Source organism: Perissodus microlepis, chromosome 1 (genome assembly GCF_051167445.1).
Source record: "Perissodus microlepis isolate ML-2025 ecotype Zambia chromosome 1, ASM5116744v1, whole genome shotgun sequence".
Classification (NCBI taxonomy): Eukaryota; Metazoa; Chordata; class Actinopteri; order Cichliformes; family Cichlidae; genus Perissodus; species Perissodus microlepis.
The window spans coordinates 34,963,691-34,989,308 of NC_140461.1; the positions used below are offsets into that span (position 1 = coordinate 34,963,691).

Genomic DNA, 25,618 nt, shown 5'->3' on the forward strand with positions numbered 1-25,618 from the left:
TTCTTTTTAAAGGTACTTGGCAAGTAGGTTGTTCTCAGTAACTCAGAGAACTTGCCACAGTTCCTCTGTGAATGTGGTCCCAGTGCCAAAACTAGGACTGGTCACAATGACTGATGCCAAAAACTTTGACCCCAAAGATGGAGCCATAACCAAAGACAGCTGCAGTCTACAGATTCTCTCTGCAATGATATTATTCTCAAGGACGTTAGCCACACTTCTGCTGTGCAGTTATCAAGTGTTGCATATGCTGAAATGTCAAAGGTATCAAGTTCTTTTTTCTCTTAATGTCAGACTGATTGTTGAGATCACAGCTATGTGGGGTCTTAGCAAAATACACAAGACCTCTTGTTATTCTTGTGCTTCAAGCTGTTTTTTATTACTCTAGCTTGGAGTTAATGTGGCATTTGGCCTTGGCACATATTTGGGACTGATCTTATAGGGTACATGAAGTTTTAAAAAATACCAGTTTTAGCTTGTTGAGTGATGTGATGGGTTGTTTGAACATACTTTCAGGTGAGGGCTGAGGGAGGAAATTTCTACGGTTCTCGTCCCGCTCCAGACGAGGCAGGATGGGCTGGTGGGGACGCTGGTGGTGTGGTGGCTTCACTGGCTGTAAAACTAGAAGAGACAAAATCAACACACTAATATCAACATGATTTTTCAAATCCTTGGGCATCTTACAATTGGCTGTTTCTCTATGTATTGCAACCACAATCACGTTGGGCTCCAAAGCAAAAACATGGAAGAGACCAAAAACTGGTCTGAGTCTAAAACTGGTCAGTGATGTGACGGTGGCTATTTTCATCTTTTATATACAGTCTATAGTCAAGGTTGAGCCACTTTTTTAACCTATTTTTGATTATTACTTATATTTTGTTGCTTTCATTTTTTATTTTATTAAGTTTAGGCAACAAAACCTCTGGATTTAAGAGTGGGCAGTTGTGCCTTCTGTCCATTTTATCCAGCACTAATGAAAAACCTATAGCTGTGTACTAGAAAGGCAAACTCTTCCTCTGGAATTCCATTTCCATTGGCTATAAAAACATATTTTATGTCGTGTTGTGGCTTAAATGTTTGCTGTTGTTCATTTCATTTTGGATAATGATCAACAGGCAGGCAGTATATACACATGCACTGATATTACAGCCTATCAGTTAACAGTGTTTTTCATTATATAACACAACAGGAAACATTATTTGAATATATTAATGAAATGACAGAGCAGCAACTTTTTCTCTCTCTTTTTTTCCCCTTTCAATTATAAGTTAAAAAATGTGAAAGCAAAGCCATACTACTGTTATGTTCAATTGCTTTCTCAATAAAAGAGATCATGATTAAAAAAAAGAAAGAAATGACAGAGCAGCTTAAAAATCCACGATGTGTCTCCGTTATTCAACTTCACATTACATATCTAAAACTAAACCTGGCATTGTAAAAGATAAAATATATAAAAAACCTGCATCATACAGTTTGTTTTGCTTCGGCAAAAAAAAATTCATTCTGACTTTATTATGTATCATCGAGACCTGAAGAGTCCCGTTTTTATCTAATAAACAATCAAAATACTATTTCTGTCAATGATATGAGTTCTGCTTTTGGCAGAAATTCCCCTGCTGGAAAATGTTTTCCAGAGAGGCTACTTAGATTTATTGCAGGGTTGGATGGAGTCTGACAAGAAGGCATGGCTCCTCGGGCTCAGTGCAGATTCTCATGTGAATATTTAAGGAGAGATTGAACACATGTGTACTGTGTACTGTAATCATGAAACTTACACCAGCTGTGTTTCTCAGCAGCAACCAGGCCAGCCTGCAGATAAACTATTTTAAAATCAAATGGGACCTGAACATGGATTCTTTTCAGCCCTTCATCCACTGCGAGTGTTTTCACTTATTCAGCTGAATTAGAACTTCTGTAAGGGTGCTGTGTGCACGCCTTTAGGTTTGCTGCCACTCGTCTGACAACTTCCTCTGTCAGACAATAAAATGCACTCATGAGCTAATCTTGGCTTTATATTTATCTCTGAAAGGAGTCACTCAGCCAATATTTCTGAGTTAGTTTCATCCCATGCTGCTGATTAAAGATGCATAAATATGTCCAAAGTAATTTATTAAATATTCATTAGGTTACTCAGAAATGTGTACTTTCTGCATTTTCAAGTGCTTTGCAGAGTTGTCAGCAGTCTGCTATTTTCATCATTACCACGAGTTTGTTTGTTAATTTAGCATCATTAGCGTTGCTTTATCAATTTATAAAGTCAGTGAGGAGCATCTATTGTTTCAGTTGTGTTTTTTTGTGACTTGCGTGTCTACTGCAGAGGGCATGAATGAATAGGCTGTATCTCAGAAGGACATAGAACATGAACAACATGTTATAGTCTGACTTCAAACGAGCACCTGAGAGCATAAACACATCATAATTCCTGAGAAAACAGAGGAATGTAGCAAAACAGGCATTTTCAGCCTCAGATTTGTGCAGAATCAAACTTGTTTTTCATCCCCTGCTGGTAATTAGAAGAAATTATAATTTCTTTCTGTATTTTTACACACATTCTGTATCTGCGGTTTAAAGTGAGCACTTGCATCTGTAGAGATACAGCTCTTAAATGGCTGTTAATGGCACACTTGTTATTAATCTCTCTCTCCTCCACAGCATGTCTTTATCCTGTCTTCCTTCTCTCACCCCAACCAATCACAGCAGATGGCCCCGCCCCTCCCTGAGCCTGGTTCTGCCGGAGGTTACTTCCTGTTAAAAGTCACCAAAGTGCTTGCTCATATGGGGTCATATGATTGTTGGGTTTTTCTCTGTATCTATTACTGTAGGGTCGACCTTACAGTGTAAAGTGTCTTGAGGCGACTGTTGTTGTGATTTGGCACTATATAAATGCAATTGAACTGACATTTTTTTTGTAGATGAGCTTTACTAACCACTGAATAATTCGGCTGCATTTTTACTTTCAAAGCATAACCGTGTGGGGTTATTTTTGTTTCTGAATGTGGCTGAAACAGCCTCTGTTTCTGGAATGAATCCATCCGTCACACAGATCACAAAGAGTCTGATGGTGATCCATGTAAACTGAGTATAAACTACTGTAAATGTTTAGTGCTATTACTGCAGACTGCAGAGACTGCACAGGACCAAAGCCTTCGTTTTCTTCTTTTTCTTTTTGTAACCTGGATTTCACTGATGACTGCTCGTTGCCCAGTAATGTAAAGTGAACAGAGAACACTTGTGAGTGCTGTACATGTATGTACAATACTTGGTGATGAGAAAACACTGCTTTGCATCATAGCTAGCATTCAGTTAAAGTGACAACCAAAGACCAATGGTGTTGTAGGTATTTGTGGAATGACACAATGAATCTGTCTGGTTCTGGTAACAGATCCACAGCACAACACCACAGAAGGCAGCATTTATAACGTTGGAAAGATAGTACAAAGTCCATTTTAGCTGTTATCATTAAAGAAACAATAAAAAACACTGTGTTCATGTAAGTATCTGCTCAGTATAGGGTAGATGGTCTGAATGTTGCTGACGGCACACTCTTTCATGAGTTTCTCCCCTTACAGAAATGACTGGCAGAAATTTCTTTAATGCGGTACTTGTGTGTTTTTAAAGGCAGCCTAAAATTTCTTCTCAACCTGAACTGAGCTTTAAGTAACATGAGGTTGTTTGAGAGGTTGACTGACTTACAGTTTACTGACTTACTAAACTAATGGTTTAATGTATGAATCTGTTTCACGAGAATTAAAGAGAGTATATGGGCCTTACACCAGTGAGGTCGGGGGGTGTTTTGTGGAACCCTGGTAGTGGTGGTTGTGGCTGAAGCAGTGGGCTGACTCCAGGGTAGGTAGCTGGCAGTATGGTGAGCCTGTCGCAGTGGGCTCCTCCTCCCGTGGTAGAGAGCATACTGGTCTGGTGGGAGCCAATACTCGTACTCAATCCCCGGGTTTCTGTCTGTTGCCAGAACCTGCACACAAGTGAACAGTTCAGAGTGGCATGGAGAAAAAGAAAAATAGCAAGCTATCAGTCAGGACCATTAGAGCCAAAGGAAGATTTCTATTTCTATCTGCAGTAACGTGATTCTTTCACCGAGCTGACATATACTCTTTCCAAAATGTTTGGGCTAACTCCAAGAAAAAGTCTTTGACTAGCTTCCTCGTTCTCATTTCTATTTTGTTGTTAGTCATCTTGTTATCAGTACATGTGCCCAGATACTTGAAGCTACTATTGACTCCCACAGACTGACCAGAAATTGAAGGACCTGTCATCGGGCCTGTGTAATTCACCGTCTTGATGCTCAATCATCCAGATAAGTAAATCTCCAAAGGTTGATTCTGTTCATCTGGACGTTTTCAGTGGGAGAAACGTTTCGTCACTCATCCAAGTGACTTCTTCAGTCTCAGCTGACTGCAGGTTTCCAATCTTATAAACAGTACATTTGCATAATGACTGAAACCAGCTGAAAACGCTACGTCCAGATGAACAGAATCAACCTTTGGAGACTGTGTAATTCACATTTTGTGAACATTAAACATCAACTAATAATGGATTATCAGTTAGAATTCCAATCTCCTTCTAATCCATCGAATCCGTCTTGTTGTTGTTGTTGTATTAAAGTCAGATTGACAAATAGCATCTTTTTACTGTAAGTGACATGCAGCTGTATTAAATATAATCATGTTGCATCTTCTGTGCCCCTTTGTGGTTTATATACAAACTGCAAGGATCCAACTGATCCACTACAGCTGAGGTAAGATGTTCACTAACCACTTGTGCCACATATTTAGCCAGGACAAGTCAAAAGTTAAAGCACCTAGATGAAAGTCACCAAGGGCTTTTGGGAAGTGCTTTAATTATAGAAGTCTTCCATATATTTGGGAATGCGCATGCATTTAACAAAAACTGAAACAGTCTGGTCAAACTGCTGCCCAGATGCTTTATGTGGTTTAATCCTCAACAGTTAACAACTGGGACAGATGAACGGTTGGCTCTGAGCTACATCAGCCATTATGGTACTGGTACCTTTACCTTTAAAGCTGTGGCGTGTCCAGCCCAACCAGACTGGCCACCCCAGGTGCCACCCCGAAGCTAAAACAATAAGTGAATCGAGTTTGAATGAGTCACTCACCAAAATGAATCGGGTGTTTTGAGTCATTTGAGTCAGTTGCTAGGAGAGTGCAAAAAATGTACATTTTCACTCAAACTTAATTTGTTTCTCTTTTCATGTAAACCCAATTGCTAAGATGAGTGATTGAAAAAGAAAAACAACTCTTTTATAGAGCAAAAAAATAAAGATTTGTAAAGGGAACATTTATTAAAAATAAATGTTCCCTTTACAAATCTGCTATATTTCAATAGAATATCAATGAAATTTCTGACTCTGTCAGGGGTTGTGTGTGGAGGCGTGGAAGAGATGACCCAAACGCAGGACTCACAGTGCAGAAATGATGAGGATTTATTGGAGCGGGTGAATGAACAAAGCAGGAACGGCAGAACTGACTAGCTGGCTGAATAACTGAGCACTAACGGGAACGACAACATAACATCAATGACACGACAGGGGCTGAAGGGAAGAGAGGGCTTAAATACATGACTAACAATGACAACGATTGGAGACAGGTGAGTGAACAGCTGAACATAATGAACTAATGATAAATGGGAAGAGGACTGAACATAATGCACACAGACCAAGGCTAACACAATAAAACAGGAAGTGGAACAGGCAGTAGATAAACAGTGAACGTGAACTGAAAATACTGGGTCAACGACCCAGAAACCCTGACAGACAGATAGAAAATGAAATGTGAATCATCAAAATCAAAAATCGAAATAAAAAAAATAAAATTCACAGATTAATGCGTTCAAAAGTACTAGTCCACTTCAAAATTAATTGTCCCTTACAGATTGGCATTGAGGAAAATAAGCTCCCGAACTTTTCCAGGGCTGAGACGGTTCCTCTTGTCTGTAATTATTTGTCCTGCCTTTGAAAAGATCCGCTCTGATGGAACGGAAGTTGCCACTATGCAGAGTCTCGTCTTCATAACATCGCAGGTTTTTTTTAAAGACAGTGGCATGGGACTTCCACCACTCCAGGGGGTCAGATGTTCGGGGTAGGAGTGGCTCTGACAGGAATCCTTTAATCTCCAGCATTGCCTCTGTGAAGGGGTTTTGGACTCCTGGCCTCAGTGATGCAAACCGCTTTTCAAAATCGGCCCAAATCACAGGCACTGTCTCAGTGGAAGGATTGGCCTGTGGGGCACCCTTTCCTTCCTCTGTGCTGGGTGTTGCAGCTCCCACAACTCTTGTTACAGCATCTTCTGCATGTCTATCATGCAAAAATGCATGCTTTTTGAACCTGGGATCCAAAAATGTAGCATCTGCAAGCAGGCTCACTTGTTCGATCCCCCCCAGCCGTTTGACAGTTTCTGCCATGAGGATATCTACCATGTTGCGGATTGGCTGATAGATGGAAGGACTTCTCTGTCTGTGTGCAGTAACCCTCTGCAGCCCTCTTGCCATTAAAATGGCTTTTGATCCAGTAACAAACCTGTTGAGGAGAAATAAAGGAAAGACTGTAGTTCCATGCGTTTTAATGCAGTTACAGCCCCTGCAGTGCAGTGCATTAAGCATACATTGTCATAGAAAACCATTTTACAGTTTACATTTAACTGTAAGCTGTTGTAAGAAACATCTTAAATGCTATTATCTGGGAAAGAATTGAAAAATGTGTTTAGGCAAATGTAATGACCCAACATGAAATATATACATGTATTATGACACTATTTTAACATACCTTTCGGCACTCAGTTCCACAGTCACTTCCTCAAAAGGCTGCAGGACCTCACAGGTTTCCTTGACCATCTCCCACTCTTCAAGTGACAGGGTTTGCAGCTGTGGATTCACCAAGGCCAGGGTGGAAATGAGGGGATCCTTCACTTCTGCAATCCGCTTCAGCATGTAATAAGTGGAATTCCACCTGGTTGGCACATCTTTCTTCAGTCATAGTTGGGGCTGTCCCATCTGCTGCTGTGTCTCTCTCAGTTTAGTAGAAGCCACTCTGCTGCGGCGTGTATATTCAATTATTGCTTTTACCTTTCTGATAATTTCTTGAATTTGAGACTGCTGGATTCCCTTTCTGACTATTAAATTCAAAATGTGTGCAAAACAATTTAGATGGTTCCAGTGCAGATTGTCACCCACAGCCTTCTTGACATTGGCTGCACTATCACTTACACATGCAACTATCTTTTCCATAATGGCCCATTCAGTTGCAATCCTTTCCAGCTCTCTAGCCAGGTTTTCAGATGTATGGTTGTCTGTTAATTCAAAACAGTCCAACAAGTTTGACTGCAGCTTAAACTCGGTCACATAGTGGCATGTAACAGACATGTAACTTGTTGATGTGCTGGAGGTCCAGCAGTCAGTTGTTAAGCACACAGCAGGTGCTGTCTTGATTTTTTCCTGAACATCAGCTCTTATCTTCTGAAACAAATCAGGCGTCAGCTGTCTGGATACTGTACTTCTACTGGGAAGAACATATGAAGGATCAAGTGCCTTGGTGAATTCCCTAAATCCTCTGTCATCAACAATTGAAAAGGGGTGAAAATCTTGGGCAATCATTTTAACCAGAGCCTGGTCAACCTTGCTCTGCTGAAGTGGCATCATGGGCCTTGACACAAATGCTCCCATGTAAGACTGCCTCTGTCTTCTTTTTGCTGATTGTTCTCCTTGTGCTTGTATTCTCTTGCTGAGTACTTGTTGATGTGCTGCTGGAATAAACAGGTGATGTGACCGCTGTTGATAATGCTGCTGTTGAAGATTGTTGCTTCTGCTGCTGGCTGCTAGGTTGTCCAATGGTAGTAGCTGGGTTTTGACTGTGCTGTTGTTGTAGCATGACTGTGGGATGCTTGCTACTGAGATGTCTTCTCATATTGGACGTGCTTCCCCCTCGAAAAGACAAAACTGCCTTGTAAATGTTGCATTGTGCATGTGTTGCACTTTTCATTTCAAAATGCATCCAAATATCACTTCTTCGAAGACTATCCATTTTTCCTCGTATCATTAAGTCTCACTGCCTGCAAACACCGTAGTACCGCCCCCTTGCATACACGTGAAAAAAAAAACACAAACACCTTTAGAATTTTCTGTTTTTTTATTATTAGTATTTTCCTCAAATGTGTCACATATATATTTTCTTATCTAAATAATTTAATGAAATACCGAATTTCTGATTATTTAACTTACATTATTATACAGCAGAATGCGAGTCTGAGTATTTTTATTTTTTTAAAAGGAGCGACTCTTCCACGGTAACACGCTCTGAGTTTCAACAGCTGAGAACCGAGAGGGAGGGGCGAGTGTGTCGCATGAAGCACGAAGGTCCACTGAGCTGTGTGCCAGGGGGCGCTAATGCACCTTAATGTTGGTTGCTAACAATGTTCCCTCTAATTTTTCACGTGTCTGAGCGAACACACAAACTCCCTGAGCGGTCCCTTGGACCACTGTGAGCAACAGCAGACGTGTGCACTGTGGTCACGCCAGCATCGAATCCATCCAAGTCACATGGTTTATTAAAATAATCAAATTACAGCATTTACATTTATGTTAGACTACTTTTAATTAACTGCTGTAGCCCACTTACAATCAAAATTTTAAAAAATTCAGTTCATGACCTGTGTAGTATGTTAACACTATTGGAAGTAAAAATAAGTTGAACTCCAATTTTGAAAACACAACTTTCTTTCTTTTAAAAAAAAAATAAAGCTCTGACTTGTATTATGAGTCTGTGGTCTGGGAGAGAGTCCTGTAACTCTGTCTGCAAAATACAGTAAATAATGACCAATGCTGGGCAATGAATGATATAGTTACTTCTTCAAAAAAGTAACTGAGTTTGGCAAACAACAAAGTTTTTTTTTTTAATGCAGCCAAGGCATTTTTAAATAAACATTTCAAACTATTTACAGAACAATCAGCTGTTCTGCATCAAATTTGATGCCACACAAATTATTTGTGCCACTCCAAAAATAATTTCTGTCCACTATAAGATAAAGGAGAACAACAGCCTGATACCTGCAGGCCTGACAACAGGAGATGTATCACTCCTGTAACACCTGTAACATTCAGCAGTCGCCTCATTGTTCTGACACACACAACAAAACTATTGACTACACTACACACTAACTACATTTGTCTACATTTGCGCTAAACGTTGCAAATCTCTCACATCTCAAAACACGCCGTCACTCCTAAAACTTCCCCCTTCCTAAACAACTAAATGCCATGTTGCCATATCATTTTTTGATTGGTCGACATGGTACTTTTTTGGACGAAAAGGAAAGAGAGAGGGGGGTGGAGTTTGTTTTTGCTCACAGGCTTTCGAGCCTTTTTTCTTATAAAACACAGTTTTTACCGTTTTTTCCCGCAGTAAATATAAACAACGACAGTATTCAGGAAGAAAACCAAACATTGCAGATATTTTTATCATAACTCTGGTTTTACGTGCCGATCAACACACTGTTCCGTCTGTCCTGCTCACATCTCCAATGGTTGTACTCATCATTAACGTGGCTTCCCTACACATCAGCCACGCCGCTTTGCTAAAACACCGGTGTCGGCACATAAGGACGCTGTCATAGCCTGTCGACGACGTTGATTAGCTGCGTATATACGAATGTGAATCGCATCATTGGCTGGACTATAGGATAAGGTGGCATCGTTCTAATCCCATACGGGAGCAGCCAGTCACTTACTGACTAACACTGCAAAACAGAATTGCTGAAGTATTAATTTTAATTTCAATTCAGGTTAGATTTTTTTTGTGCACAACGCAGATTTTTAGTGCGCAGATAGCATGCCAGCAGTGCGCAATTGCGCACGCGCGCAGCTTAGAGGGAACATTGGTTGCTAACCAAGAAGAATAAGAAGAACCTGTGAATCAGGAGGGAGGGGGTGAGTGAGTGATTCGCTTACGCCAGACCTTCCCAAAGTGTGGGGCCCGCCCCCTAGGGGGGGCGCAGAGCCATTGCAGGGGGGGCATGGTATGAAAAGGGAAAAAAACACAAACAACGCTTGGACACTGCTAGCACGGGGCGCCCACAGAAACACAAAGCAGGAGATGAAGCGTCGCTGAATATGTTTCCAAACCAACTTTATTCTAAGCCAAAGACTAGAAAATATGGTGAAGCATATCTTCCCTTTGGTTTCACCTGCACAAGTGCCGAGGTAGGTCTCCCCTGCAGAATTGGTTTTCCCTTCGTCGAGAGCAGCGCTGGGCTGTTCAAATCACAGACAAACAGTATCCCACATTCTTGATTTTTAGTTCAGAAACACTTGTTGTAATGACTAACTACTCCTGACATTTTGGAGATGTTAGCTCTTTATACAGTAAAGTTACAGTGGGATAAAAATAATATCAGGCTGATCCTGCCACGATTTGTTCCCTCGGTTCAAATCCCGGACAAACAGTATCCCACAGCTGTTTGTGTTTTTGAACCCATTTTGCACAGAGGCATTTTTTTTGAAAAATGTATTGATAGCAATGTTGAATATTATTACACAGGAAAAAAACAACTACATGTAAAATAATTACACCGTGGCGCCTCTGCCTTTCTAAATAGAGGGACAGTAACTGCGTGTGTGTATGTAAGAGTGTAAAAACTGCAGATAGAGACAAAATACTGTTAATCTGAATACCTGCCAGTCTGCAATTCATCTCATGTAAGCAATAACGTGGCGCACAGCTGACGTGAAAAAAGGCACATACCTTTGACGTTGCGTGATGAACTCTGTATTCCTCGTCCACACGTAAACGCAAAAAAGGACTTTTAAAAAATCTCAGTTTTCGGTGATTCGAAACGCCGTTTACGTGTGGACGAAACAGCTGCGTTTTCAAAAATACCCGTGTAGGTGTGGACGTAGCGTAAAAGAGTCAGTAGTTTATTTTTGTACTACCTGTAATTTATTGCAGATTACTTGTATTTGCTTAATTGTTTACTAAATGTTTGAGGTGTGAAATAAACCGCAATGGTGCAAAATATGGGTGTGTGTGGTTGGAAGATGTGTTTGTGCGTGTGCGCGCGCGAGGGGGGGGGGGGCGCGAACATTTTTCATGTAAAACAAAGGGGGGCCCAGCAAAACAAGTTTGGGAACCACTGGCTTACGCTACGATTCAGCACAGGAAGGGAGGGGGTGAGCAACTCAAATGTGCTGTTAGCATGTTAGCAGAGCGCTGCTACTGTGAACCGAGGAGCTATTGTCTTGATGTGAGCTTCTACTCAGGGTTTTTTCTTCCAGTTCAGAGCAGAAATTTTTTTGTTAAGAAACTGGCTGTTGTTTTTTTCCCCACAATTTTAATTATAAGCTAGATATATTTCTACTAATGGAATTAGTTTGCTAACAGCAACAGGGATGAGTCAGTGAGTCAGTTGGGCTTGTGAATCATGATTCACGAGTCAGTAAAGTGATTCTCGAGTAATGAACGATTCGTTCACGAATCGAACATCACTAATGAGCATCACGTTAGCAAAGGAAGGGGAGCCAAGCATGAAAGACGGCACCGCAGAAAATGAGAAAATGAGGTGAAAAGAAAATGAGAGAATAAATGTCCTGGTAAGTAATATTAAGTTTGTTGAGTTTAGTAAACTTCGGTGAAATTAGAATACCAAGGAAAAAAGTAACACTTAAAGAATTATTGCAGCCGTCGCATATTTCAGACAGTAGGCTGCTGGGGGCAGCTAGCATAAGAGTTATGAGTTATAAGATATAATCCAAGTCGTAACATTGCTGTGTGGAGCTGCAGATTTGGTTGCAGGTTAATACTGGCAGTGTCACCATGCCAGCTGACTGTACTTCATCATCAGCCAGTGTTGTTCTTTATACATCAATATTACCAAAGTTTACCATAACAGCACTTACACTACACTGTGCGGTCTAGCTAATTTCTCTCATTACTTATCCTATCTGCCAGCTCCATGTTATGAATAGAGTGTAAATCACCCCATGAAATGGCTGTGCCATGTTCAGTGCAGGGATGTGCAGTTCTGGTTCTCAAGGCTCCTGTCCTCCTGGTTTCGGATGTTTCCATACTTCAACACAGCTGATTTAAAGAATCATTTACAGACTTTTGCACAACTAGGTGTTTGGGGATTATTTGATTTGAATTGGCTCTGTTGGTATAGGTAACGTCTAAAACGTGCATGATAGGGGTCCATGAGGGCCAGAATTTGACATCCCTGTCTTCTAGTCAAGGTCATACATCAGGAAAGTTGTTGTTTGTGACATAAGTTTTTGCTTTATTACTTCAGGGCCAACCAGTAGAGATAAAAGAACAGGAAGAATGAAAAGATCTCAAAATATTGAGAATTTCTTCCTTAAGAAGGCTAAAATACAACCAGAAGCAGAGAACAATGTCAGGGAAAGGTGGACTGAGCAGCAGTCATCATTGTCACCTGTGAGTTCTACAAATGAAGGTATGTGTGAGAAGGAAAATGCAAGGAAGGGATGTTTATATTGTCAAGGTACTTGAGTAAATGTTCACTTTCAAAACATAAATATTTTGCAACTCCAAGTGCTGCTGTTTACAAATGCTTTTGTACTTCTTGTCTTCCTAACACGTAACAGACTCGTATTAAAAGTTCAAGAAGTTTATTTTTGCACAATTTATACTGAAAACATTATCAAAAGAAGGCATAGAAAGCATTTACTTGCTTTCAGGTTTCATTCAAATGTTAGTCTTTTCATTTGTTTCCCCACTTTTTTCCTGTTTCAAAATCAAACACCAGTTTGTCAGAAGATGATCTTCTTTTTTTAATAGGCAGATAAAGTTTTGCATTGGCTAATTTGCCAATTGTATGTTTAAAATGTTCATATTTTAATATTCAAAAATGCTTTTGCTCAAAACATATGTGCACTATATGTCAGTAAAAATACTATGCAAATATTGCTGTCCTTGAATGCTGAATAAACACTGACAAAGCACTGATTGTATCTCTTGTACTTTATCAACACAGTATCTAAAAACTTTGCTCTGTAGTGGTTAAAATCTCATTCTAATAAGAGTTAAAAGCACATTCAGTTATTAGGTTTATAGGGTTATTGAATTATGGTTAACGGTTGGCAGAATTGTTTTTTAACATTATCTGCCAATTACATCTGCCACCCTTCTCCAAATCTGTGCCCCTACCTGCCCCCCCCAACAAAAGTTTTCTAGACACACCACTGCTTTAAAGTCTTCAGTGTCAAAACAGACATGTAATTGATTTATAAAATATATATAAATATTTGGACAGAGACAACTTTTTTCTAATTTTGGTTCTGTACATTACCACAATGAATTATATATATATGTTCTGTTCCAGCATCTTCAGATATTCTTACCATTAGATGAAGGTCTTCCTGGGTGGGTCCTGGCACCTCAAAGCTTTCCCAGGTGTCTGCTGAGCGCCGATAAACCAGCTTAGTCCCTGCTACACTGTACTCGCCTGGAACGCTGATCTTCCAGTTTCCATTAATCAAAAACTGGGAGCGTCCATTCTGCAGGGCTGTGCAAGGGAAGAACAGGTCATGAGAATGAAGGAAAGACTGGCATGTCTTTCGACATCAAAGGAAACAATTATGTTTCCTTATCAGTGGGTGAAGTTGAGGCAAAGGCCAGATGCCAGAAGCAGAAATATGGCGCCTGACTATATATAAGATAAGATAAGATAAGATAACCTTTATTAGTCCCACACGTGGGAAATTTGTTTTGTCACAGCAGGAAGTGGACAGTGCAAAAGTTATGAGGCAATATATATATATATATATATATATATATATATATATATATATATATATATATATATACAGAATTTCCCAGAGGAACCCACCCGAGGGATTAATAAAGTTTTATCTTATCTTTTATCTTATCTTATCTTATATGGCAGCAGTGACTCCTGGAGGGGAGAGATTTTCCATGACATGGATGGAAACAAGTACATTCACCTGTCTTAACCAAGTGGTCAAATAAAGCCTTTATGAGGGTCTCTTTAAAGACAACAGCGCATTCTGTTTCAGGGCGTGTTTTATTTTGGTCTCATAAACTGTGATGAGAATAGATGCCCTTGGTTATTATGCTGCCTGGGAAACGTTCAGAGGGTCCAGAAACCAAATGGGACCGTCAAGCCCACTGTCTCCAGGGAGAGGAAGCCACGGCATGTGTAGACCTGAATTATAAAACTGATTTACACTGCAGCTATGAAACAGTGATGCAAAGAGACTGCCATGGAATTAAGCTGAAAGTCAAACGCACAGCAGGCCTGGTGTGTGTAAAAGAGAGACAGGGAGAAAAAGCGGCTCTGTAGACGGAATCTTACCAAGATAATTCCTGCTGTTATCAGTGACTCGGATGTGAGTTGCTCCAGCAGGGATCATGGCCACTTCATTGTATCCAAAAGGCCCGCCTGACAGAGAGAGTAAAAGCTTGGTTTTAATTGGATTTCTTGCACCACATTCAGAAAAGGCCATTTTTTCCCCAATCAACTACACAAATACAACACCAACAGCAAGCTTGGATACAAAGTACCAGGAAGCCAGGAAACAAGAAAATCCTAGAAATCATCTAAAAGCTTAGCGTTTGTTGGTTAAACAATAATCCCACATCTGCCTCTGGGATTGCAGAGAGAGTTATGGCTCAGTCTGCAGGTTGAAGTGTTTACTTATATATACGGTCCAAAAAAAGGATGTGTCTGTAATGTTAAAGCATTTTCATGTTCAAGTCATCTTACAAGACCAGACCAGCCTCCTGACAGAAATCAACCCCTCAGTTACTTGTTTAAACTCTTTTATTAAAAGCTAAATCACCAACACCAGATTACTAGACTACCACTTTATTAGAACCAGTCCATTTACCATTTTAGTGCCATGCTAAACAAGCAGTCACAAAGTTTAAACATTTTTTAAACATCTTAATGTTTTTCTATCGTTTAGAACTTTTCTCTCATTTATGTATGTGAAAATTCCACAAAATGCTGTGGATGCTATCCTAACCCCACCCTTAACTCTAAATGGTCACATGGTGGATACCAAAAACCTGCTATGCATTACTGAATGTTATTTGAAAGGATATAAACTTGCACATCTCCAGACAATTGACTGCACTATTATCCTAGTTTGATACATTCAGTCATTTTTCAAACATAATAGATATTTAAAAGCATTCAGACTGTACTGTGCACCTGATACTCAGGGTCTACCTTTGTGTAACTGAGCAGTCAGTAAGTGCTCTGTAATCAGTGACTCACAGAAAACCTGGATTATTAATCACATGATTATAGCTTTTAAAAGAGCTTGCTGTACACTTGCAGGCTATGGTTTGTAACGTGTCATTATAAGACAAACGGGATCTGTAATGTCAGTAATATTAAACCTAATTAAGCACAAAGAAAAAGAAATATGGACTCTAAACTCCCAACCATTCCTTACAGACTGATACTTCAAGAAATAGAAAAAGTCTCAGGTGTGTCCCTGAGCGCAAAGCATCAACAGCATGAAGCTCATTTATCATGACGTATAAAGAGTGTCTCACTCTGGTTTTTCTTTTCACCAGTTTCGGAGAAAAACTATTCTCGAGGTGAATCTGCAGGGCTTTATGATGATATAGTGTTTTGAAATGTCAAAGTGGCAGGCATGTGATCAGCGATGAGCTCGGGGCCATGTGCATTTAGAGCTTGGAAAGAACCGTTTCGTGCTGTCCCATCGGCCCTCCCTCCACTGATGAAGGAAAGGAAAAAGAGCCCTTGGAGGCTGCTGAGTCACCCAAACAAAGCAGCCTTTATCAGCCGTGTTCTTCTTTCTCAGTCTGAGCCATTATGGGCCAGGACTTCATCTATCACCTCTGGTCTGCCTACACAATGAGCTGTGAGAGAGATCCACTGTTACAGAGCCAAAGTGACACGCTTGAGGTGTTAGGCACTTTGTAATTAGGTTTAATTCCCCAGAATCTGGTGCTTATTTTTTGTTTATTTCCATCTATTATTCTCAGACCATTAATGTTTGAGAATAACATGAAAGCTCTGTATTATGTTGAGGTTTCCATTCATTAGATGAATGCTCCCAGCTGAATAGGAATGCCCCCTAAACAAACCTCCAAACTCACATGAGTTAAAAAGTAACTATTCTGAAGATAAAGCAGCCAACAAATTCCAAAAGCTGCCATGTTCAAAAATCAAAAATCACATCAAAATGTAGCCAAAGTGCCTTAAACGTGCAAGGCCACTAGATGGCAACTGGTGTTTTTGCAAAAAGAATTTTGGTTAAATACCAATACTATGAAGTCTTGACCTCTGTATACACAGACTATTCCATGGTTTGCTCACCAGCTGATGACTTACATTAACATTTGAATTCTTAATTCAATTAAACAGGGCAAACAATGCAGTATAATACTGCTACACAGTGTGTGGGGTTTGTCTGCAGTATACGGGGGAACATAGCACACAGATGCAGGGTGAAGTCAAGAGGCTGGAGATGAACTTGAAGAACATGTGTCCAAGTCCAAGCTCTGCCTGCTGCTTTGTTTTTGCTCTGTTTAATAATTGAAATACATTTTGATGTGATTAAATTTCAAAGTAAACTGAGTTAGAAACAGTTTGTTCACTGGCCTGGTTTAAGTAGTGAATACTTGTGTTTTCTAACCTATTATTTCTCTTTTCAGATAGAGCATACAGGCAGACAAGCTTCTGAAAACCTCCTCCCAGCATGCAGTCAGACCCCACATTATCCTCTTGAGTACAAGTGCTGATGAAGGTAGAACATGTTGTGGTGGCACCGAGCCAGAATGGCCCAAAGAACTTTGTGTTCTTCCTCCTCCTTCCTGAATCAACTGTAATTTTGTAGCTGTTGTTAGCTCGATTCCTCCTGGAAGGCAGCCAACTGCTTTTATTTGGTAAACGTGTTGCCATGGTTAATGTTCACTTCATCAGGGAACAGTTCCCTGAGCTTGAATGACTAATAGCATTTGGGTAGGAAAACACAAAGGGGGGACTGGAAATATCCCCACGCTGTGTTGGCATTTCAGTCCTTATTACTGTGTGTGTGTGTGTGTGTGTGTGTGTGTGTGTGTGTGTGTGTGTGTGTGTGTGTGTGTGTGTTTCCTACCTGCCTCCAGACTGTTGCTCTGGTACACACTCTTGTGGTGTAGGCAGGTGGCGTTGTGTCCGCCACACACCATGCAGGCATCCACCTGCTGCTTTGAGCCTAAGATGAAGTCACAGCCAGGTTTCTGTGATAAACACAGACAAACGCTTTGAGAAGGACAGTTTGCTTTGACTTAATGTCGCTCCTGTTTTTCCTAACAGCGTGCATTTTCTGCTGAGAAGTAACCTTTCTTTTGGCCTTTTCTTTGTCATGTAGTCACCTCCAGCTACTGCCGGGCCTCAGCTCTCTTCACTCTTCCTTTCTTTCTCGTATTTGCTTCTCTCTGTCATTTGCTTGCTCTTACAAACATTTACTTTGTGGAAAAACTGTACCCCAGGGCCTCAACAGGGCAGAGTGGGTTGGAGTCGTCTCTGTAAATGCCAGAGTAAAGAGCAGCGAAGACGAGCAGGATGTTTTATGGTGTGTGAAGAATCTGTTGCTAGAAAGACGACAGTGGCTGCGCTCTTCTGTGGTCTCCATTTCTGCTGTGCAACCCAATCAAAGAGGTTCCCACACTAGAGATCAATAATCTGGAGAACCTATTTAATCAAAAACACATGATCTGTTTGCACAGAAGAAGACATGGATGCTGTGACATTTAGGCATGAAAGCAGATTGATAAATTGAATGGTTGAAGTTGTTGCTGAGCAGCTCTTCTAAAGTCTAGAACTGATACAGTTAGTTAGTTCACTGTTTAGTCGTTCAACAGGAAATGAACAATCAGAATCAGTAATTTAATCATTTATGTCATCCAAAGGATGACAGCTTTCCCACTGGTAACCTCCACAGCTGAAGAGAAAACGATTCTTTTTCTTAAAGTCAAAACTAATCAAGTATCAAAATCTGCAGTTTCTCAAGTGGCCACTTGAGGCAGGCGAAAACAAACCAGCCAATCCTGATGGACTCTCTAATCCAGCCAAAGACAATAAACCCACTTTGGGGTTGGATCAGGAGGGCATCCAGGGTAAAAAGCATACCAAATCAAACATGTGGTGCTGCCTGCTGTGGCTAGGGAGCAGCTAAAACATAGTTAGTAATTGCAGAATTAAATAATTTCTTAAACTGAAAAGAGTTTAGATAATTTTGTGTGGTGTACATTAAAAAAACACCGCAGTTTTAGCTGTGAAGGAGTATCTACACTTACACTGCACACACACGGTCCTGTGTTCATGTGTTCACCTGCCTGAACTCAGTTTGTTACCTGCAAGACTCCACGAGCTGCAGGCTGCATCTGCTTCTTGTTTCAGGCCCAGGGCTGCTCTGACCTGGGCCAGCACAAGTCTGTGGCCCATAAATCCTCTTATATGCGCCACATGCAACATGTGAGCATGCTCACACACAAATACACACGTATGCACATGCAGCATATGTAAACACAGACACAAATTAATCCTTTGTGGGCTGTATAAAAATAGCTTCAGCAGTGAGCGTCCTCCCTTGCAGCAGATGTGTCTGCTGAGTGTTATGTATGCATGTCCCGACAGCACACGAGCTCCAGGACCCATGAGACACGCGTTTGTTTCCTACCCAGTCCCCATCCGTGTGAGGGTAGGAGAGGTGAGAAGGGGACAGGCTAGATGTGGGATTGTGGAGAGCTCAGCAGAGCCATAATGCTAACTGAAGGCTGCAGTCTACACTGATGAGAGAACTGTGGTCCAAACGCACAGCATGGAGTTCACTTCTCCAGAGAGCTCCAGTGAGACTGGTCAACATCACTTATGCCTCAACAGAGTGGAGCTGAAGGAACAAGAGACTCGGGCCAGTTTTCTTTTGACATCGCCGTCATTTGAAAGCTTGGATGAGTTTTTAAGGATATCTGTTTCCAGAAGTACAGCTCCTGTTCATTTTTTCCATAGACATGTGACTGAGTGCCGGAGCACCTCAGATGACTGAATGGACACGTAACTCTCTTCAAATAATATTTATTTGATAGAAAAGTGAAATTATTTGTTTTTTAGTAGAAAAGGAACAAAAATTAACTGTAACTTTCAATTTGGCACAAAGCATCCACATATAAAATCATATTACTGTATAATGACTTTAAAACATGTAAATAGTTTAACTTTTAGACTATAGCGTGGTGAGAAAATATCCTGATTTTTGCATTCCTGGTATAGACCAGATGTGACATCTGCAGTCCAGTCACAGGTGTGAAAATCAAGTGCCCATATTAGGAATATCCCCTCTCCGTGACATCATACTGACCCAAGAGCAGGAAAAACTACCTGAAACAGACTGACCTTCGTATCTGAATCCTCGGCCATGTTCAACATAAGCATCTGGCATTGTTTATGACAGAAAACAAGGAAATCCATAATAGGTCTGCTTTAAATCTTCTATGCGGTAAACATAGGAAACACTGACACACACACAGACCGGGTACCACTCACCAGGCAGCGTCCGTTCACACACACTGCTCCTGAGTCCTTGTCGCAGGCTGTGCCGTCAAGCACTCGGCCAAAGTTGAAGTAGAAGTTGTGACCCAAGGCCAAGCAGCTGAGTTCACAGGGGTTAGAGCCTGGCAGGGAAGATATTCAGTCAGTGGCTCATTATAATATTATGGGAAAATAGGTGAAGCAAAGAGGCAGCGGGGAGGTAACTGAACAGCAAAAACAACCAGAACATGGAGAAAGAGAGCAAACTGAACGAACAGCAACAAAGTCCTGGGATTTAACTTCCAGTAGGCCACAGCAGGATGTGCGAGCTACACGGCTGCCACAAACACACAAACTACAGCTGCGTACAGCTGCTGAGCTTTTTTATTGTTTAGCTACAGTCTGTATGGGCCTTAAAAAACACAGTCTCTGCACATCCACGAGCTATACATCTGAGTCCCTGGAAAACAGAAAAAAGTGCTGTTTTATATGGACACATCAGCATGCTCATCGAGGCTCTGAATGTTATTGGGGAACACTTTTTAAATTCATCTCCAGACATTTTGCTGTAGTTTGTTATATTCTACACAGATTAAGCCCAAAAGACACATTAGGATAGACTTTTCAGCTCATTGGATTTTTGATACGCACTAACTTGTTTGATGGGTTTTATTGAAGATTTGTGGTTTGTTATGTATGATTAACGAAGAAGGGAACATAAATCTATTGACACAGTCAAACTGTGGGAAACTGACTTCCTTTTGCGCCCAAATGATGAGTCCCCTTACAGTAAACCATTTCATTTTACAGTCGTGGTTTAAATTCAGTGTTAGGACCGAGCAGGCTGCTTATGGTGTTAGTGTGGTGCCATCTGTCCCATCACGATGCCCACAAGTAGTAGAAAATGTATTTCAAATATATCTGGTCTAAAAGCCACGAGTACCCAGGAATTGCTTTATTGGTGTGCAGGGTTTTTTGTGTTTTCTAGTTTTAAAACGTGCTTCTGAAGACAACATAGAAAAAAGTCTCTCTTTCAATCCGTGTTAGATATCACTCTTCTCCTCAGAGGCCTGTAGATCGAATAGGAACGTTCGCTGGCTTTCAAGGAAGCATCTTTTGAAAGAAAACCATTTTTCCTTCGATCTGGTGATTAAATGATGCCTGCAGAGAATAAACTGTGGGCTTAGAAAATTTTCATACATATATAAAAACCACACATTGCATAAATGAGCAACTGTCTCAGCATTCATATGGTGACTCTATAACAAGCCACGTGGGACTAGTTACATCCAAAACTGATCTCTTCACTGCACAACAAAAACAACAACATATACTGAAGAAGTCTTAAGTAGGAAGAGGGTGAATCATCTCACTGACCTCCATGAAAGGTGGTCCATCTGAAGGAGTTGCCAGCCACCAGCGGCCTGTCATTAAAGGCAGCACACTGCATCTCTCGGAAATCCTCCGAGCCAGGGGGACAGTCCTGCACACACACAGACACACAGCATCAACACCCTGACGTCCTTGAGGATTAACCTTTGTTATGACCATGCCATACAATATAGGCTTCACATCGAAGGAACCTTCTACCTGATTTTGAACTCTCTCAGTGAAACCGTTTTGATTGCTACACTGTAACAATTACTCTGCATACTGAGACACATTATTGCTTTATCATGAAGCGCAAACAGTGGCAGGACCGCCGCCGCGGTGCAGACGCAGGTTAATCTGTCAGTGAAATTCCAGATCACACCCTGAAAGTCGCTGATCGTTATACCCTGGACATTCCTTCACGAGCAAACATTAGCCATTGCTCTACAGTGTTTGCATAAAATGTGTGTGTGTTTTTTTAAAATAAAGACCAAAAGCCTTTTTGTTGAAAGGACCTTGGTGTTGCAGATCTTGTACTGTCTGGGATCTCCTGCACATGGTCCACCCACTGGGTTCCTGGGACACAGAAATAAAAGAGATGTATAGGAACAGTATAAGGGAACAGTAGGAAACACTGTGGCTTAAAAATGTTAAAATATAAATTTCATATCCCTTCAAAAATCTCTATGAAGGTTTTTCTGAAAAAAAAAGTCTGACTGAAACGTTGTCGCATAAAATTGGGAAAACTGTCCGTATTTTCTCCCGTGCTAACCTTGTGATGCAGGTGCGTGACCTCACAGATGCTCCGCCCCCACAGGTGCGTGAGCACACAGACCAGCCGCTCCATGTTGCCCACTCATTTCTGAAGTGCAGCTGCCTCCGTGTGCGAGCTGGACGCACCGATGAATCGTCGCTGTTAGGACCCCACGCCGAAATCCAAGAGGGCTGGAAAAAAAGCATAAAACAGAGAGACAATTACAAAGACAACTTTAAGAACAGGTAACACAAACATGAGAGCAGGACACTGGGAGAAGACCAGGTAGACACCAAATGAGTGTACACGCTGAAACCTTTTATCAAATGTAGATGGAGTATTTGTATTGGAAACATTAGGTTTCTATCATATCTCTCTGCAGTTATTTAGGTCACAAGAGTCACAGTAACAGATGCTAGTGTTGCAGTAACACATGTTGCACCTATGTATATATTCTGTGGTAGGGCTGTTCGATATAACGATATATATCGGATGATGATATAAAAACATCTATCGTTTCATTTTTCGTGGTGTCGCAAAATAAACTGTTTACGGCAATATTTTATCAGCGTTTTGATGGTCACTGTAGTGGCTATATTAATTTATTAAAGTTCTCTCTTTTTCTTATATTTAATATAACCACACTACCGATGGACAAGCGCCTGTTTTTATGCGTTGTGGTTAACAACAACGACGGTAACAGCATTGCGTGTCCGCTTGTTTATGTTCCACATAAACCTTTCACAATAAAGCTCAAGATCCTGTTGAGACTTTTCAAAATAAACTGAATCACGTGAAAGAGCAGATTATTTACGGATGAGAAGTAAAAAAGAGCCGCCAGGTGCTAAAAAATAGTCCTTAGACTCAAACGTTAGAACAGGCTTTTCCCCGCAGCACGCCGTGTAATAAATACTCACAAAGAAAACGGCAGCCGTTACAACTTATGTCTAAAAATGTATCGTTTCATGCATCGGTTAAAACACTCGACTCCAGCTACATGACGCCCAGCTGGAAACACTTCCCGCAATATGAGCTGCCCGAGATTCACAGAATTTACAGAAAATGTTACATTTTTGTGATTTATATCGTTATCGGGATGATAGAAATCTTATATCAGGATATGAGATTTTGGTCATATTGCACAGCCCTATTCTGTGGTTATAACCAGAGATTTTTCTTTAGTTCACAGTATCTGCAAAGAAGTTTAACTATAGTTGTGGCACTAATCTACAGGCACAGGCATTCTTTATCTATGCATTGGCTGTTTAGAGCTTTGTGTGCTATTTTCTTCCATGACATGCTTCTTTCATTCTAAAAATGCTCCATTTACACATGTAGTCTTAGTCTGAGCGTTTATGCAAACGTCAATGTCAATGAATATTTATTATCAGAAACTGTTGGTGCCCAGAGGTTGAACACTGACCTTCCTAGCCACAAACAGGTTTCCATCCTATTTTTATTCCTCTGTGACTGGCTCACAATCATCTTGATCCATGTGCTACTGTGTTATGTTTTTTTAATATGATCTTTCTTTGAACAACTGCCACTCTACAGTCATGCATGTTTAAGTTCTTACTGAGAGATTGAAAGTGCAGAAACAACACGACTCCCTGCTCTGTTGTTACTGTGCTCTGCTCTGCAATCACTCTGCAGCATCACTCTGCACTCATGTCCTGCATGTTCAAAGCTGTTAGGTGGCAACTGGCCACTGTCAGCAACTCCCAGTCATTTGTGTGGTGCGTAAGGGAGAAAGCAGAGAATGATGAAATATCATTTGTGGGAGGGAAAATCCTGGAGCCAGATGAATCTATTTAAAGAGCAGACGTATGAAGAACAACAGTCAACCTTGTGAGCCTGGTGGATCAGGATAAGCGGAACAATAAAAGTGATTAGAGAAACCTCAGTGCTGCTCCTCAAACACATTCCACAGTTTCTGCCCTGGAGGAGGACTGAAACTGGCAGCGTTCCCACTGGTTGCTCATACTGCACACACACGTTTAACTCTTTACACACATGCAACAGCTGCAGCAGACTCGCTGTCATGGATGGCTGAAGCCACAGACAGCAAGTACACAAGTACACAAAACATGTCAGACGCAAAGTTGGTTACATGTATTTAAACTGATTCATATCTACAATATTTAAACAACACTGAAGATTACATTTGAAATAAATCCAAAAGAGGCAGCATGTGCACTGAGAGAGACAAGCTGAAGAAAAATGATTTCAAACAGTTATCTAATAAAGACTTTATGCCAGCATGCCGACGATTTGTCACGTCCTGAGGCGTTCCACGGGAAAGCTAAAGGTAACCTTCCGCGTCCCCATAACACGTGCCCGATTGTGGATGGAATCCAATAGAAGGATGCTGCTGGCGGTAGCTCACGTTCTAGCCATGTATTCCAGCCCTAACCTCATGCCTAACCTTGTGTGTTTTCCAAAGCAATTCATGATGAGAAAGTAAAATAAATGTACATTGTAGATTCAGTCCAAATGGTTCTCATGTTTCCTTCTGTTTCAAACGCATAACATAGGAACGTGTTGGGGGGCTGAAAGCGTAACATACCAACGATTTGTCACATGGCATCAGATGTTACGCGTTTGGAGTGAGAACGTGTTGCTTATGCATGAGTATGTTTCTTAGTAAAAGTATCATATAGATTTAAATCAAATATTATTCATTTAATGATCTGGCTCTAATTTAACAGTTGCACCAGGTTATGTGGCGAACAAGATGATTATTACAACCTCAGCGTGCTACTCTTCACTGTCATAACATTTTAAATGGTGTCAGTATTGCAACAAAACAACACGTTTACTGAGTTTTACTGCAACAACAACAAAAATGGATGTTCACAAATGAAACTGAAAACTCTTTGTATGCAGCTGATGTTACACCACGTCTGTGTCGGTTCATCCAGGTCTTGGTTTAAGTTTAAGGAGCAAGAAATCCAACAGACTTCTTTAGGTTCCGTGAAGACATTTCACCTCTCATCCAAAAGGGAGTCTTCTTCAGTTCTAAAACCAAAGAGTGGCAATGTGATGAGGCTCATGATTAATCGGAACTAGGTTTTAAATACTGCGGACATTTGGTTTACATGACAAAAAGAAAACAATAATGGATTGACCTCCCCAGAGCTTGAACCTCAAGCAAAGAAGATCTTTCGACTGTCCTTCAAGAAGCCTGGTGAAGAAACAAGAAGAAAGCCTGCCTACACGAGTGCAGGCTGTATTGAAGAACAAAGCTTTCCTGCTCATGAGAAAATGTCAAACTCTGGTTTGGCTGTTATTAAGATAAACTGAATTGGAAAAAGGAGCCAGGCTACTAAACATAGGCTGATACGTGTGTAAACCAAGATCACTGATGTTAATTAAATTATAGTCTATAATGTTTGTTTAAAATAATACTGACATTATTTCCTAGTTTTAGTTATGTAACTAAATGAAACAATAAATAAGTAAGTAAAGTTAAGTTAAGTTTATTTATTAAGCGCTTTTCATAGACAGGTAGTCACAAAGCGCTGCACACAGAGATTAAAATAAACAGTACGATAAATAGCAAAATGGACAATATACACAATATAGAGTTTAAATGTAAATTAAAAATATAAAAATGTAAAAAGCATTGGTCAACAGAAAGCTTGTATAAACAGTAAAGTTTTTAACTGTTTTTAACTAAATCATCTACTGTCACGGCTAGCAGGGCAAGCCGTGTGAGTTTTAATAGAGGACCCAAGATGCAGGCAGCTTCAGATGCAAGTGAGCTTTATTAATAAGGATGGACACACAAACCGGAATGTAACAGGCACAAAACAAAACCTAAGAGAAACCTAAACTGGGAAAACTAACACAACTAACCTGAAACCAGAACAGAACCGCAGGGAGACTCGGGGAAGCAACAAAGAGGAACCAGCAACAGGCAGGAGAACACACAGGGCTTAAATACTCA

General features: G+C 40.7%; 1 protein-coding gene across 2 annotated transcripts in view; it reads right to left on the reverse strand.

Moving 5' to 3' along the window:
• Positions 1 to 25,618, reverse strand: part of adamtsl5 (ADAMTS like 5) — a 59,719-nt gene that overhangs the window by 5,623 nt on the left and 28,478 nt on the right. Inside the window, exons 3-11 of one of the 2 annotated variants that reach the window (XM_084913698.1) lie at positions 21,688 to 21,860; positions 21,431 to 21,491; positions 20,922 to 21,027; positions 19,560 to 19,687; positions 17,131 to 17,254; positions 14,349 to 14,435; positions 13,375 to 13,538; positions 3,769 to 3,967; positions 508 to 618 (exon numbers count right to left, since the gene is read on the reverse strand). In XM_084913698.1, the coding sequence (XP_084769824.1) occupies positions 508 to 618; positions 3,769 to 3,967; positions 13,375 to 13,538; positions 14,349 to 14,435; positions 17,131 to 17,254; positions 19,560 to 19,687; positions 20,922 to 21,027; positions 21,431 to 21,491; positions 21,688 to 21,860 (1,153 nt within the window). Of the gene's footprint in view, positions 1 to 507; positions 619 to 3,768; positions 3,968 to 5,901; positions 6,548 to 6,793; positions 9,904 to 13,374; positions 13,539 to 14,348; positions 14,436 to 17,130; positions 17,255 to 19,559; positions 19,688 to 20,921; positions 21,028 to 21,430; positions 21,492 to 21,687; positions 21,861 to 25,618 lie in introns of those variants that run through there. The other variant, XM_084913766.1, reaches the window with a different exon arrangement.